At 33.2% G+C, this 16887-nt stretch overlaps 1 protein-coding gene and 1 long non-coding RNA gene across 3 annotated transcripts in view; one reads left to right on the top strand and one right to left on the bottom strand.

Annotated features, from left to right (window-relative positions):
- LOC116168545 overlaps positions 1-16887 on the bottom strand; it is a 67053-nt gene that overhangs the window by 6265 nt on the left and 43901 nt on the right. For both annotated transcript variants that reach the window (XM_031484447.1, XM_031484446.1), the window contains exons 3-4: positions 9534-9675; positions 4113-4345 (exon numbers count right to left, since the gene is read on the bottom strand). In XM_031484447.1, the coding sequence (XP_031340307.1) occupies positions 4113-4345; positions 9534-9675 (375 nt within the window). The remainder of the gene's footprint in view (positions 1-4112; positions 4346-9533; positions 9676-16887) is intronic.
- Positions 1-16887, top strand: part of LOC116168546 — a 69137-nt gene that overhangs the window by 11131 nt on the left and 41119 nt on the right. The window lies entirely within an intron of this gene.

Here is a 16887-nt window from a genome sequence, read left to right as displayed (position 1 = left end):
TTTAGGACATACGTTCATAGGAAGTTTTTTTTCTTAAAATGGGTCCAAGAATCACCCCCTTAAATATTACCATGTCTTCAAAGAACACCCTGTATAGTAATTATAATAAGTTAAACACGTGGTCACTCGCGACCGACGAAAGACCATTTTCCCAGCATTGAATCAGTAATAACTTGGGAAGGAAGTGACTAATTCAAAAAATGTTATGGTCTTGGGCATGTGCACCGGATAAAAAATAAACCACAACGAAAACGGATTAGTAGTGCTACAGATGGGCAGACAGATGGACAAAGTGCCGAAAATGTTTTGGAAAATGCGCTAAAATATAGTTGGCCATGCAAAAACAAATATGCTATTACTGTCAAACGTCACATTATGTTTCATTTTAACCATTTATTTTCTTATCCCTAAGGTCTTTCTATTTTAAATAAAATTAAAAAAATAACAGTCTATCCTGGCCTACATTCCTCAAAAAACATTTAAATACAAACTTTTCTACCCCTCGTGGTTTTACATTCCAATGGAAACCGAAAATTTGCCAAAAGTTGGACTGGTCTCTTAGTTTTGTGATCCGATTAGCTGTGACAGGCTGCTACCATGATGGATGAACAATGTGAACAATTGATTCATGTAGTAGTTCAACGACGTTGCAATTGTTTTGTTATACAGGGTGATTTACATGAAAGTTGAATTTTTTAATAGAACCCCCTGTGCATTATTGCATATTTCGATTCCTTGGTCAATTTATAAGTCATTTTTTCAAAAAGTAGATGTCCAGTAAAAATTGAATATCGGAATTTTCATAAAACTTAGAAGGCCGTGACTCTGCAGTGTTATTAATCATAAAATGTACCAACATACGCTGAACGGTCAAAGTAAAATATTTTTTGGTAGGTATTCAAAGAAATCACTCCGTCGATTTTCAAAATTTCAATCAGGGGTTACTTGATTTTTTACATGAAACTAAGAAAGAGTTTATGTTTTGTTTGGTGGGGGTAAATGCTTGATCATTTTTAATGGCCTACTAATTACTGAGAGGCTTTGAAAATCGAAACATTAGAAATTGTTCAATTACAGAAAATATGTAAAAGATACATACCGACATGTTTATATCGTTAGAAAGTTATATGCAATTATATACGGGGGGTTTATTTAAAAAAAATGCAACTTTGATATAAATCACGCTGAATAACAATTGCAATTTCGTTGAAAATATTTTTGGGTTGTAGCCTTAAGAGTCCTTCAACATGCCCTGAAAATGAATTTTAACTATGTGCGTTAATAAACCCACAACTTTCCACCCTGTATAATATTCATTTTTTAGAAAACTGATGGATAACGTTAAGGTGCGGACAAGTAGGCCTGGATTATAATAACATAGCACAGACAACGTCCAAAAATCGTTTAGGAAAACCTTACGATAGTGAAATTTTGTGCAGAAGCCTCCCAAAAATCAACTTTTACCAACAAATAACCCTAATTAACATGATCTCTAAATTCCTCGCAAAATAAACGATTCTCTTCTCCAAATTTGCAATAACCCAAACATGGCGGATTTTGTAAGGTCACGGGTACGCGTGTACACCATTAATATTAAATTGTCACATATTAATTTACACAAGTTGATTTATTGGCCATTATTGTAACATATGCAAACAAGATCATTATAATGCAAATGCCTTTCGTTTACCGCAATGCAAAACCAACAAAATTAAACCAAAAAAAGTAAAGTTAACAATTCAAAAATGCGAAGAATGTCCATAAATAAGTAGGTTAATTTTAATTGCCGTTTTTAATTATTTGTTTTAGACAAAATTAATTATAAAATATTTAAATAATTAGTAAAAACTGTATGGTGTACATTCCAATGGTGTCAAATGATGCCGGTAAAGATAAATTACGCGAGTTACTGGAAACTAATTTCGTCGAACGTGCGTTACTGTAAATTTGACAGGGAAACATTAATTAAGGTCCTACATCTTCACCCAAGATGGGAAATTGTCTAATTGCCTTCGTTTGATTTATGCTCCTAGTTAATTCAATGGGATTTTAAAGTGACACAAAAAGGCACTTTTACAAAACTTGATTTTAATTTATTTCTTAATCCTGTTGTAAAAATTGATACCGTTGGAAAATTTGTGAATATTATGAGATTGAAACGGTTGCCTTTCTCAGTTTTCTGGTAAAGAAATTGCTACCCTTACCTAAACTATAGGGAACGAAGTGGTCCCTCACTATTCCTATCACTTCACTGGTAGCAGTAGGGAGTAAGCTGAAAAGAAGTACAAATAAAAAAAAACAAAATAAAGTAGTACTACCATACTTTTTTAAAATAAGGGCCCACTTCCTCGATCTAAAAATCCCCAAACTTTGGGCAATTAGGATAAGATCAGTTCTAATAGAGTACATCAGAATACCATAAACATTGTTATGCTTTATTACATGCGTCAGTGCACTATTAACGTCATAATAATACGTTATGGTCTGCGAATGATTTATGTGTCCACTTTGATAAATTAATTTGCCGATTTTTAAAGACAACAGACTGCAGTTTCCTTGAAGATATAGCGCTCTCGATTTTATTCAGACAGTAAGAATTAATTAACCGCATTCCTTTGCCAATTAGATCACGGGTAAGGTTTTATTTCTACATTTGTAGTCATACCGCTCAAGCGTTTATCATTATTGAATGATCCAACGCTGCCTTGAGGTATTTGGGTGATTTACACCATAGTTGTCTAATTATACAGGGTGCCCATTATGTATGGAATATAGTAATATCGACTGTATACAAAATTTTTCTATATGAAAGTTGTTTAACATTTTATTTCCCATAATAAGGCAGCATTCAGTTGTTTTTATTTCAGAAAACAAATGAGTAACGAAAAACAATTGAACTTTTTTAAATAGCGCCGTGCACCTTTTCATTAGGCTCATTTGATAGAAATTCTTTTTCTTTTCGTTGATATAACATGTTAGTACCCTTATTCAAAAAAAATTTTCAAAATCATTTATTATAATTAGATCAATAACATTAATCCAGATATCCTACATCAAAATAAAACAAATGAACGTGTACGTTTCTTATTAAACGTTGAAGACAAAACGAAATTAGCAGTAAAATGGTTTTCTACACGGGTGTTAACGTATTACGTCATTGAAAAGAGAAAAAAATTTCTATCAAATGAGCCTAATGAAAGTGTGCTTGCTATTTAAAAAATTCAATTGTTTTTCGGTATTCATTTGTTTTCTGAAATAAAAACAATGGAATACTACTTTATTATGGGAAATAGAATGTTAAACAACTTTCATATAGAAAAATTGGGAGCTAAAGTTAAACGTTTCTGGGAAAGTGAATATGGCGGCACTTCCGGAAGTAGGTAGTAACTTCGTTATTTTAACTGGCAACCCCTATTTTTTATTACATTTTTGGATCCTACGTTAAATTTCACTTCTTTTGGTATCCGCATATCGATGTCTATAATTGATAGTTTTTAAGTTATTTTAACTTTTGACGTCTGCATCCACCATTTTCTTTAAAGTTATTTTGACTTTCAAGAAAATGGTGGATGTAGGCGGTACCTTGAAAATACAGCAATATCAAATCTGTAAGTGGTGTAGTTCCGGAGCCTTTGTGACTCAGACAGACAGACAGATAGATATCAAGAACGCAAAAGTGCACTTTTTATTTTTTGAAAGTGAAAGTGCACTAAAAAAGTTAAGCGCACCTATATGGGGATCCAAATTTAAAGACAAAAAACTCAAGTTTTTTAAATGAAATTATTCTCCTACTGTTGTATTTAATAGAGAATCGTTTAACTAAAGCTCTCAAAAAAACACCCTGTATAATAAAAGAAATTGTGAGATGTAGTTTATGCGTCATGATAACTATTGTATTTCTAATGACGCAATTCATATGTTGTTGAATCAGAATCAAGCAATAATTCAATATACAATATTTTTTATGTTTGACCAAGGTACATTTCAGTAATACACACCCAAGTGCCGCTACACATCATTTGAACATTAGAGTTCCTCAATAAAAAGACGTCTATTTATAATATACTATTTACGCAAGTAAGGTTTTTGGCGGGGGTTAAGAGGTAACTTACGAAAAAATATAGATAAACGATGGAATGATTCTTTGGTGCGCACGTCATGGAATGATTTTTGCAGCATCCCGTATCCGCAGAGCAGCGATGTAAAACGGTACAGTGTGGCGAATACCTTTTCTCCGGAAACGGGTGAATGTTTTGGACCGACAAAACACGTGGAAGTGGATCGCGACATCGAGAGCCGATATTCATTCGTTGCATGTGCTCGATTGCGGCGTTCAGTTCCGGATCTAAAACAAAAAAGTTGCACTACAGAAAAAAAGAAATATACGATAAAGATATGCATATAAAAAACTATTTGGAACCTAATTCAAAGCTCATACCCACCCAGGGCTTCTGTAACAAACTCAACTAATGATCATTCCAAAACTGAAGAAGTATACAGGGTGTTTCTTGATGTAAATGCGAAAGGGGCTAATTCTGTGGCTTATTTTCTGACTAAAAGTTCTACAGGGTGTTATAGTTTTACCGTACACTTTAAAATGCCGTTTTTTAGATGCTATAAATCTGGATACACATTACTGTAAACTTTATCCTTTAAATAGCCCCATAAGAAATTATAATAGATTTAAATCCGCCGACGTGGCTGGCCATGAAATAGGGCCGTTAGTGCCAAACCAATTAAATATTGTGGGCAGATGCACCATCTTGTTGATAACATGAATTTCTTGCAACATTTGCTAACGTGTCTCTTAACAATTGCAATTACCGATTATCTATGAGAGTATCTTCATACATATGAAATAATATTTTATTTTTCACAATAGCAGTTGATACCTAGAGTTTGTGAACCACTGGTTCGAAAAAAAATTGCGTGCTCATTAAAATAGGGTTTGCTAATTTAACCGACCCCGTAGCTCTTTAGTTCTGGAGATAGGAAAATAAAATGAACACCCTGTATACACTCCTGCTCATACATTTTGACAAAGTGAGTACAATAAAAAATCAAAAATGTACTGCACAGTCCGCATGTAGTTGGCGGGTACCTTTTATCTACGCCACGGCGACGCCGCGCCGTACGAAAAAAGTACAATGTTCTGATTTTTTGACCACAAAAAAATTAATTTATGGCACAAGCCTAACTCGCGGCGTTTATACTAATAACAAATCACAGATATACTAATATGAAAGGTCCCCTGTCTAATAAATTCATATTTTACAGATATTGAGGTCCAATTTCCCCCTAGGGGAGTTTCTACTATAATTATCCTCACATTGCGGCAAATTTTAATAAGTAAGGATTAATTTGTAAATAATCATGATTATATTAACTTAATGTTTATATAAATGTAATTGCGTATAAATTAGGCTGTCATAAGCTTTTAGTTTTCGCCGCCTCTGTATAATTCTATTAGTTTTTTTAAAATTTGATGTTTGCATATTCTGGGTTTATTTTGACTACGACCTCAATCATTGTATACCTCTTTGCTTGATTTTCTTTCTGGATATATCAGTTATCATATAGAGAAAACCCGATTTCAAAATAGTCAATACTGTAGCAATAGACTACATACATGGTGAGGGATACAGAGTAGGTTAAATGTTGCCCCTTTTTGTAATTAAAAAAATACTTGAGGTTTGAATGAGTAGGCTGGTTCTCTTTAGCAGTAAAAGTGGTTAGAATGATCTCTTTAATCGCAAGGGTAGATACAGTGAAAAAAAGGACGTAACATTCTAATTACATTTATCATTCTCATTAAAAATGGGACGCGAAGCACGGAAAAAAATGAAGTTCAGAACAGCCAATAATACTGTTTCCATGGAAATGACCAAGTTTGCTTTTTTTGACGTCGTAAATTCAGAATTCTCGGAAGTTTTAAATATAGTTTCTGCTATAAAATAAAGTTTTGTAGTATACTCGATGATAAGACAAACTAACCATCTCGTGGACATGATTAAAACATTTCTTTATCGTTTTGTACAGTAAATAACTATTACTTTATCTCTTAAATTGTAGAGCGTTTCTTTGAAATGTTCACGTACCCTATGGCACTGTTTTCATGTAGGTTTTTTTTACCACATAATCGCTGCGGTCGTTCGCTTTTTATCAACTTTTATTTGTGTTTTGTCACAATTACCACGTTTGAAATATTACAAATTATTAGAAAGTTCTAATTGATTATTGGGCAAAAGTAGTATTTTTAACCATTTTCCGCGCGTTTCCATATAGATCTCGGATTTTACAAAAAAAAGAAATAGCAGAAATGGGCGGTTTGGGTACATTACCCAATTGGCCATTTATCTTAATTGGTTTAATTTTTGTTAAATCCTGGATCCCAGATAAAGTTTCAAAAATTATATGATTATATATCCCAAAAGTTACAAAATAATTTTCCTTTTTTTTATAATTCTTTTCACAGCAAAGGATGTTCCTATGTGTTTCGTTTTCAACTTTTAAAAAATATTAACAAAACTCCTGTCTCGAGTCCCATCCATGCGGTTAAAAAAAATTGGGAACCTTTGGACGCCAATATAACATGAAAAAAAAATCGAATCCAAACTTGCTCGTTGAAATTGAACAATTGTTTTTTTCGTAATTTTTTGTATTCAAATTCATCAATTTTTTTCACATTAATGTGCGCCCTTGCACAAAGCGCAATTGTATTGAGGGCGCAAACATTTCAGATGTTTAATTAGTTGGAATTGTATCCCGTTATTTAGATAACTAGATCCCTTGAATTACTTTACTTAGCGCGCAGCATGACAGCACACGGCATGCTAGATTGTATGTTTTCTAAATATTGAGTCACTAATTTTAGCATTTTTTTGTATATTAATCATATGTATATTTTATGTTGTCGTACAGTAAATTGCTCTTTTCGAACATCTTAAAAAAACATAGACATTGTATTTGCAAACAAAAATTCTCTCCAATTCAAGTTTCAATATGCAATCGGGTAGATCATGATGTCACATATAAAATCATATTTAAATACAATTTAAATGAAAGAGATATTGAGGTGACCCTCCTATCGCGAACACAGTGTATACAGGGTGGGTGAAAGATTGTGGGTTTATTAACGCACATTTTTAAAATTCATTGTCGGGCCATGTTGAAGGACTCTTCAGGATACAACCTAAAAATATTTTCAAAGTTTGTTATACTTGGTGATTTATATCAAAGTTGCATTTTTGAGATAGAACCCCCTGTATATTATTACATATTTCGATTCCTTGGTGAATTTTAGTATGACTTTATGTATTGCACAAATACACAATATCTAAAATGAGTCTTTTATCCGAAATTCATCATTTTTTCAAAAAGTAGAGGTTCAGTAAAAATTGAATGTCGCAGTTATTATAAAAGAAGGCCGCGACTCTGTAGTATTACTAATCATGAAATGTACTAACATACGCCTAACCGTCAAAGTTAACCTTTTTTTGTGTTAACAGAAATCACTCCATCGATTTTTCAAAGTTTCAATCAAAGGTAACTTGATTTTTTAAATTGAACTACCAATTTTTTTACTGCATCAAGGGTCATGGCCTTCTATGTTTTATGATATTCAATTGTTAGTGGACATCTTTTTGAAAAAAATGACGAATTGTGGCTAAAAGACTAATTTTAAATATCATGTGTAATACATAAGTGCATATGCAATAATATACAGGGGGTTCTATTATCTTGGCAATGAATTTTAAATAGGTATGTGCGTTAATAAACCTACAATCTTCCACCCACGGGCTAATGGCCCACTCTAAATTTTGGTGTAGTCGATTTTTGGTAAAAAAGGAAGGTTATACACTGCCTTTTTTTGAGCCCCGAAAAAAAATTGTCTCAGATCTACCCGGAAAAAAATTTTTCTTATAGAATGTGGCCTGCAGAATTCATAATTTCAAACAGTTCCAAGATTGGGCTACTAGTTCAAAAGTTACAGCCCTTTGAATTTTTTTTCGAAATTGGTTTCTAAGTCTATAACTTTTGATTGAGAAGTCTGATCGAAAAAGTACGAATTGATTTGGATTCTACGCACCCAAATTAAAAAGAAAAAGTGTTTTCCCGAGAAATTTTGGTGTAGTCGATTTTTGGTAAAAAAGGAAGGTTATACACTGCCTTTTTTGAGCCCCGAAAAAAAAATTGTCTCAGATCGACCCGGAAAAAAAATTTTCTTATAGAATGTGGCCTGTAGAATCCATAATTTCAAACAGTTCCAAGATTGGGCTACTAGTTCAAAAGTTACAGCCCTTTGAATTTTTTTTCGAAATTGGTTTCTAGTCTATAACTTTTGATTGAGAAGCCTGATCGAAAAAGTACGAATTGTTTTGGATTCTACGCACTAAAATTAATAAGAAAAAGTGTTTTCCCGAGAAATTTTGGTGTAGTCGATTTTTGGTAAAAAAGGATTTATTAATAGTGCAAGAAACTAAATACAGCACATACTTATAAATTTCCAACGGGCCATTATGATCTACAGGCCAGGTGGCAATCGCCACCCGCCCCCCCCCGTTCCAGTCCGCCCCTGGTAATCGTAGACTCGCCAAACAAACTTTCACCTTTTGTTACAATAAAAAAAACCAAACACGGATGGCACAACGAAGTTCTAACTGATTTAGGAAAATTAGATAGTGAATGGGGGAAAAAAATTAAAATAGAAACAGATATAGGGGACTAATAGATTATAATCGGTCAACCGAAAAAAAAGATGACGGTGGATGAGACAAACGCTGTATCAGAATGAATGAAAACATAGAGTGATATAGAAAAATTTACGCCATTTGCGGTTTTTTTTAATATTTTAATAAAATGTACACATTTCATTTTAGTGTCTTGAGAAAAGAACAGAAGTTTCCAAAAGCGTGACAGATTTGAACTGACTGCATTCCCCATATTTTCATTTCGGTTAATTATTTCATCATAAAGTGTCCCTTAAATAAATAAATGGATCATGGCCGTTTGTTCCGTCAACATTTAGGAATTGTAAGATTAAGCAGGGGATTACTGGAAACATAAATTTGGCAGTGCAAACGGTCATCAAACAAGTGATCATAACAACATTCAAAACTATTTCGACCACCCTCCCCTTGTTTCAAAGGGATCTGGGGCAAATCGTAGAAAAGTGTTACCGAATTAGTAACATTCCCAAAACGCTATTGATATACCTACCATTTTAAAGAAATATTTGTCGATCTCGCTTCTGTACATAGTGAAAAATCAAGGCAAATGAATGTGTACCTTTGATATTTACAAAGAAATATTGCATTGCATCGAAAAAAATTATGCCTCGAGGTATTCGTTCTTAATCAATGTTGAAAGCTCGTAACCCAAGAACGCAATTAATAAATAATAAGGTATAAATCATATCTATTCATTCCGCTCAATTAGCTAACACACCTTAACGATACGAGGAGTAGGGGGTTAGAGTATCTTCATTTCTTTGGGCAATTAATGACAGACGGGGGTTCAGGGTGTATACTTACTGCTACTGGAAGGTTCGTTTTGTAGCCTTCCCAGCGGCGCTACCGTGGTCGCCTCTTCGGCCTGCCAACCATTTTCGTCGCGAAAAAAATCATCGTCCTCCTCCTCCTCCTCCTCTTCCTCTTCCTCATCTTTTCCGCTGTCCTGCAATGGAAGCCCATTTCGTTACAGTAATCTATGTTTATCACATTTACTAATTAAACAGTATAAACATTTTAAATGAAGGCGTAATGGCTTGTTGCTAGAATTAAACCAATTTAAATCGGCCAATATTAAGTGTTTTAATTAATTCCATTACAGACGTATAGTGCAGCGCGATGGATAAATAAGTGCATTGCATTGCTGAAATATAAATGTCAGTTTCAATTGAAATTTATATAACGCTCGTATATGCGCGCATATATTAAGTGGGTGGATGTGGTAATAATTATTACTGTACGGATTTTTTCCCATGCGGTAGATAAACTGCCAGCAGCATGCAATGATGCCAAGAAATTTTCTCTCTGCACTTATGCCAATTGCATATACTCATTAAAACATTCTTTTCGACCTAGTCATTGCACCGGCCTCTTATTTTAAAGCACCCGGTAGAGGTGTTGCATAGAAGTTCACGTTAACAAGGTCAGGGCCTTACCGCTTTTGGGTATTTTTAGAACTTTCATTAATAGTGAAGTAATTATGCAAAACAGTTTTTATATAGCACAGTAGGAAGTGGTCACGTAATTTTGACACCCACTTTTTATAGTACTCAGCGTAATTACACTTCCTACGACAAGTTGTTTAACAGATCCATACTACCAAAACTCAGCCTGACAAACTATACGAATAAATCCTTGTAGGGTCTTGAAAATTCAAAGTATTTTCGCTCTTTCCTTGGTGATACCAATCTAAATGCCCAAAGACGTAACTGCTATCAAAATGAAAGTACACCGCCAATACGCAACAAAACGTCTTGGCATACTTAAATCCGAAAAAAAGTAATTACTGCAACAAAGAGTTCATACACTCTTCGAGCAGATGCCATCGCACAAAAAGTCACAAACACTTGGCAAGGCGAATGAGATTTTCCGTTTTCTTCTTCCGTGTTAAGTATCTTTAAATTAGACAAAATGCAGCAGTTGCATTCCTTTATAGTAAAAAAAAGAAAAAGAAGCCGTCTCGGTGCATGTTTAAATCTGACTAAACCAGGAAATTAGTGAACATCTTGAAAGGATGCGGTTCGGTTAATACCTTCTGATGAATGACAAGTCACGTTTTGGCCGGTGATTTATGCTGGGTGTCCCTTTTTGAACAGGTGATCATTTTAAACGCCTTCGGCCGAAGTGTATGTTTTATTTACAATGATTTAGACATTTTGAAGTTCGTCTAAACAATGCGTAAGCGGTTCACTGAATGGGTACTTACGTTACACAAACACACTTTTTTTAGCGTTAAATTAATGAATGAACTTTTTCTGATGTGATGTAATTAAATTACCATTTCTTCGTTATTTAACTACAGGGTATGTTATGTAAGGTGTATTTACACAATGACTGAAATTGATTTTAATTAGCTTTATTGAGAAATATGATCATTGAATACTTTATAGTAAGTATAGGGATCAGCAAATTGTTCTAACAAGTGTTTTCTGCATGTTCTTTATTAGTGAATAGTAAAATTGTACCTACATACAAAGTACTTGAAGTGGACAGTTTTGGTGCAATTATTTCTAGTAGTGGTTTCTTTTGGGATTTTGCACACGTTGTCCAACAAAAATACTCCCCACAAATGAAATATCAAAACCACTAAAACTAACAATTGTTTTTTAGTGGTTTTCAATTTATAACTTTCAACTTACGTTATTTACACAAAAAGTGCCTCTGTTGTAAAATAAAGAGGAGTACATTACCTAAAATTTCCACGCAAATACACACTTTTTCCGTAAATAAGATGCGAACCGTTCAAACACATTGTTTTTCTACGACCTCCCTGAAAATGAGATCATAACGTATAATTTAAAGGCACGATATAGTACCATTACCTACACCCGTGCGTAATGAAAAAAAATTAGAGTAGATCATTGTACCGTGTACGTTTGGAAGTGATCATCTACAAGTGTCAAAACTGTCAACAGACGCCGTTTAGGGTTTTGCGGTATTTTCATTTCGAAATTCACGGAGATCGTAGAAAATTTTTTTTTTACTTAATTATTTAGTTTATTGTTATTTTTAATAAAAAAAATAGAAAAAGTATGGTAGAGGTAATTTCGTTGTAATTTCCGCACTCTGCCGCATCGTGCGCAATTTTTCTACTCACCTGTAATACGCACTATTATAACCTTATGACCTAATGTACCATTTTAGTGGTTTTTTTGATGATTTCTCATATTTGTCGGAAAAATGTTTGTTGGCCAACTTTAAATTCGTATTCAGCCTACCAGAAAAAAAGACATTTTGCCCTAGGTTTCTCTATGCGAAAAGTATAATTCTATTATTACTGCATTTAAAACAAAACTTCTCCGTAACAAACTGTGACAAAATTATGATTTCCATAACAAAATGATAGGGAAATTAGGTAAAGGAAACACGAAAGTTTTGGATAACTCAATCATTTTATGTAGGGAATTTGAATTCAAATGTGAAGCTAAGTTATGCAAATCTCAGTATTTATTCAAATCAAAAACGTCGTAAAGTTTTTCTGACTGTGGCTTAAAAAAGTCTCAGATATCGTAGTAATCATTAACGTAGATAGTTTTTTAGAGAACTTCCTTGCTGAAAAATTGTGGTGTTCAGTTGCAAAAGTTCAGTTTCGTTGTCCGGCCAAGAAATACAGTGGAATTTTTTTGTTTTCAAAAACCAATTTCAGATTCGCGACTTTGGTGTTCAAAAAAACCCATATACCAAATTTCGACGAAATTAGAATTTTTTTCGCACTCCCATTTAGGGGTACACTCTCTCGTGGTAGGTATAATCGAAAAGGGCATACCCGAAAACCTATTCAAAGACGTGTCACCAGTCTTTCTAACTCTTATGGATGCGGGAAAAAAATTAAAGAAGAAATGCAAATTTCACCATTATTTTGGGGGTGGCTCGCAAACAAAACACGTTGGACCCTCGGTTTATTTGGAAAAAGTGCCTGTTTTGATCCCCTCTACGACCCAATTTTTTACATACTTTTATACATCAATAGCAATGCTGTACAGGAAAGTGAAAAGTCCCTCCGTTATTTATGAAGCAATTGTTTTAATAATTGTTGTTATATAACAAATATTAATGCTTTTAATAATCGTAATGTCTTCTTTTTTCGACTTTCGGTTTTCAAAGGTGATGCCACTTGCTACAAGTATTTTTATTTAAATTTTTTTATCACATTTCGAATAAAACAAAAACCTTTCATATAACATTTCTGAGGCAGTTTTATATTGTGCGTCCGTTAACAATAAAATACACAGGGTGTTGCATTTAGAAACAAAAAAATTAAGGTCATTTCCAGCTAAACCGGAAGCTTCTAGTAAAGAGAGAGCATATCGCATATTGTAAAAATCAGATGTGAGCTTATTTATGGAGATATCTTTTTGAAACTTTAACCAAAGATTCTTCTAGTAAGGGCAAACGTATCGCATATTTGAAATATCAGCTGCAAATTATGTAAAATCAATTATCTTTATTGTTAATGAATTATGCTCGCAACTAAAAGGTCTCCGACTAGAACAATTTAATTTTTGTCATTTATTTGACGCAAAACTGCATCCAACCAAAGTACTTTCAAGCTGATTTAATTTTCATTTGGATACATATGCTTTTGCGTTATATACAGGGTGATTGATTTTGGGTGTCCAAGCTTATATTTCTTTTATTATTGGAGATAGGAAAATGGTGTAAGCAGAAATAATACTCTACTTTCAAATTCTGATAAAGCTACGCATTCAAAAAATCAAGTGATACAAAAACAAAAGTGCATCAGAAAACAAATTACTTTTTTTTTAAATACTTTTTTCGGTAATGTTCTTAGACCTTAGAAATTAAAGCTGCAGTAATGTTTTTAAAACCAACCGCAGTAACCGTGGAAATTTAAACAAAAACAAAAGAGCGTTGAGTTTTTCACTTGTCATGTGTCACAAAATCAGTATAGTGGACATTATAACTTATACAATGCAACAATATTACACAAATGATGAAAAAATGTTCAGAGGTGTAATGTAATGATGTAATGATAAAACGTAGGAAGCAACTAGCAAGTGCAATTAATGTGTTTAAATTTGTCTTAAGTTATAATCATTATTCCTGTAACTGCTTTTCACTTGTTTCCATCGCTTCCTGATGTTGTACATTTGATGTTTTTGTTTAAATTTCCACAGCTATTGCGATTGGTTCGAAACACATCACTGTAGATTTAATTTCTAAGGTAATTATAACGTATTTGATATCATTGTACAGATAATTTCAAGCTCTTTAAGAATATTACAGAAAAATGTAACTGTTCTATTTAAAAAAAATGTGTTCTGGTGCTTTTTTGATTTTATATCACTTGTTTTTTTTTAATATGTAGCTTTATCAGAAACGTTTTCATTTTGTTCCAATTTCATCTCTTCTTAGTTAAGTCGTTGAGTCGGTTCTATGCAAATTAAGAAAGGAAAAAATATAGATTATTGGTTTTCAATTTCTTAGATCAAAATAATTTGACCAAAAGTAATGCCTTATTTTAAAATGTTGACGAATTTGTCAACTTAAAAGTACTATTTGTACTCTTCTCGAGTCGGTTTTGATTGAAATTGGGTTGCATTTTACTATATAATATAGATAGACAATGGCTCGTGCTGCCGAGGTGGAGTACAAAGTCGAGTAGGTAATTCAAAAGATCATTTCTCTATTTTTTATACACATATAAAATGCAGCGACTAAACAGGGAGTGTACTCTTCGATTATCTAAATAAAAGCAAAACTTTCAACAACTCGCATTACATAAAGCCGTAAGATATTAATCTTTGAAAACGTGTCACGACTATTATTTACTTGTGTATTTAGAAAACGTACAAAGCAACATTCCCTTGGTATTGACTGTAAGCAAAAACAAAGAAGAAAAAGTTTTATTTCTTTACTGCCCATCGAAAATATCTTTAAAACCGTATAATAAAAGAATCCATTTTTGAACCTTGTCAGTATTTCACCCACCAATATTTTATGGCATTATTAAGTTAATTACCGGTCAGATGTGTGAAGTCCATTCACGCACAATTTTATTGAACGCACTTTCAAAATGCGTGCGTTGAACAGACGACACGTCGCGATGTGATTAATTATGTTTCTAGAAAAATCTTAAAAACAATCTAAAGCGTTTTTTTACGATTATTTTCATTAATCAATATCGAGTGTATCCTTAAAGTTAATTACCGCATAATTCTCGAATAAACGCCTATACTTTCGGAGTTTCCCTCGTTTGCGTATTGCGAAGTGATGAATGGGTTTATTTTTTTTTGGCGATGATCGATCGCCATCCAACAGGTACAAGAAAATCGCGTCCACGATCCATCATTTGGTGGAATTGCTTCATCTCGAATTTCTGCGCGCTATAGATTTGACAGGTTTGGGGAAGTGGTGTCGTAATCTTTAAATTATTTTGTTAATAAAAAGGCGAGTTACATGAGCTTCGGCAATAGATTCTATCCAATAGTTCTGGGGGTGTCTTGGGACTGGAAAGGTTTTTTGTATTTGTTATGTAGACTTTGGCGATACTGAGACTGCTGTAATGAATTGCAAAAATTTCACAACCAAAAAACAAGACCATTTGGGTATAGTTGATCTCTACTTCACGAGACTGCAACTATAGTAATAAATAAATAAATAAATAATTAAAACTTTAGTTCAAATGCTGCTCAGTGTTCAGTTCCGAATTAGCAAATGACCCCCCACGTTGAATAAACTTTGTTTGTATGTAATTTTTAATTTAATAATGGCACATTTTGTAGTAAGAATGTTTGAATGAATAATGAAAGGTGAGTGGTACTAAATTAGAAGCAATTGTACTTACGCAAAGTGCGTTAAATAAAGCGGTAACGAATAGTATTATAAAAATGAATTAGTTAATTAGAAATATTAGTAATCGGTCGAGATATTATTTAACGTTAACTGGCAATTTATTTATTCTCTACTCCTAGTAGTAATTTAGAAAGACAAATTAAATAACCTCGGCTTGTATTTCAACAGCGATTTGCAATGATAAACAGCTCAGGGGATAACTGTTATAGTATTGCAATATCTGATCATTCATATTATGAAATAGATAAGACTCCCTGAGAAGCAGGAATCAGAAAAAAATGTACCCTACCTAACTCACTTGTTAAGTGGAACATCCTGTATATTTTAATCTAAGAAGATAGCATATTAATTATTCCTTTCAAAAATACTATGAATGATGTGGTTTTTTATGAGACTTTTTTAAACTTGATTACCTTAAACCACAGTAGGCTATGAAACAACCTTTTATTTCGTTTCAAAGTTTCTATGATTTTTTAATTTACTTTCTTCTATCAACTATTTCGTGTACTCTGTGTCTTAAAAATTGTGTAATGTCTTTCCAGCTACAATGTCAACATGGTTTCGTTTCTAGGAGATTAGCTTTTGTTTCATAGCCTACTCTGGTTTGAAGTAATAAAGTTTAAATAAATCGCATACAAAACAAGTATGATGTAAGATATTTATTTTTATATTTATTTTTGGATTAAAATATACGAGGTATTTCATCAAAAAATTAGGTTAGATCCGATAACTTTTTTATCCGAACCCGTATTCTTATTCTGAAAACGGCAAATAATTCAACAATCCTTATAAAGACACTTTTCTGTCTCTTTTGTAACTAAGAAAGTATTAGGGTCATTCTGGAATTGACAAATTGTTGATTTTCCCTCGTATCTCTTAAGCGAGTGAATACTTTCAAATTTTGTTTTATACATTTCTATAAAAGTCTGTGACTAAATATGGAGCAATATATACTAGAAATACCAGCCTGTATGTGACGTTCAGTATTGATTAGTCTGGAGAAATGTAGAAATGCTAGATATAAAGTTAAAAAAACACTGCATCCACCGGGAATCGAACCGTGGCCGCCCGCGTGTCGGCTACCACAATTAGACGAACGACTACGACGACGGCCATGATCTTAATGGATTTGTGCCGATAAATGTTTGCGAAGTTAGCAGAAACATCTAGAAATCGAAATAATTTCCAAACGTAGCACTAACCCAGTCCCGAAATGTGTGCCGCCAGTGTTCTGCTAACTTCACGGACCTTATATAAGTACCCGTTTTTTTGGGATTTGCTAAAATAAAGCATAATCCTTATCCAATAGGCAAAAAATATACAGAGTGCTCAGGAATTTGTC

The sequence above is a fragment of the Photinus pyralis genome, unplaced genomic scaffold (genome assembly GCF_008802855.1).
Source record: "Photinus pyralis isolate 1611_PpyrPB1 unplaced genomic scaffold, Ppyr1.3 Ppyr1.4_LG4, whole genome shotgun sequence".
In the NCBI taxonomy this organism is placed as follows: domain Eukaryota; kingdom Metazoa; phylum Arthropoda; class Insecta; order Coleoptera; family Lampyridae; genus Photinus; species Photinus pyralis.
The sequence above is the reverse complement of the archived record's forward strand: the minus strand, read 5'-3'. Positions and strand labels throughout refer to the sequence as shown.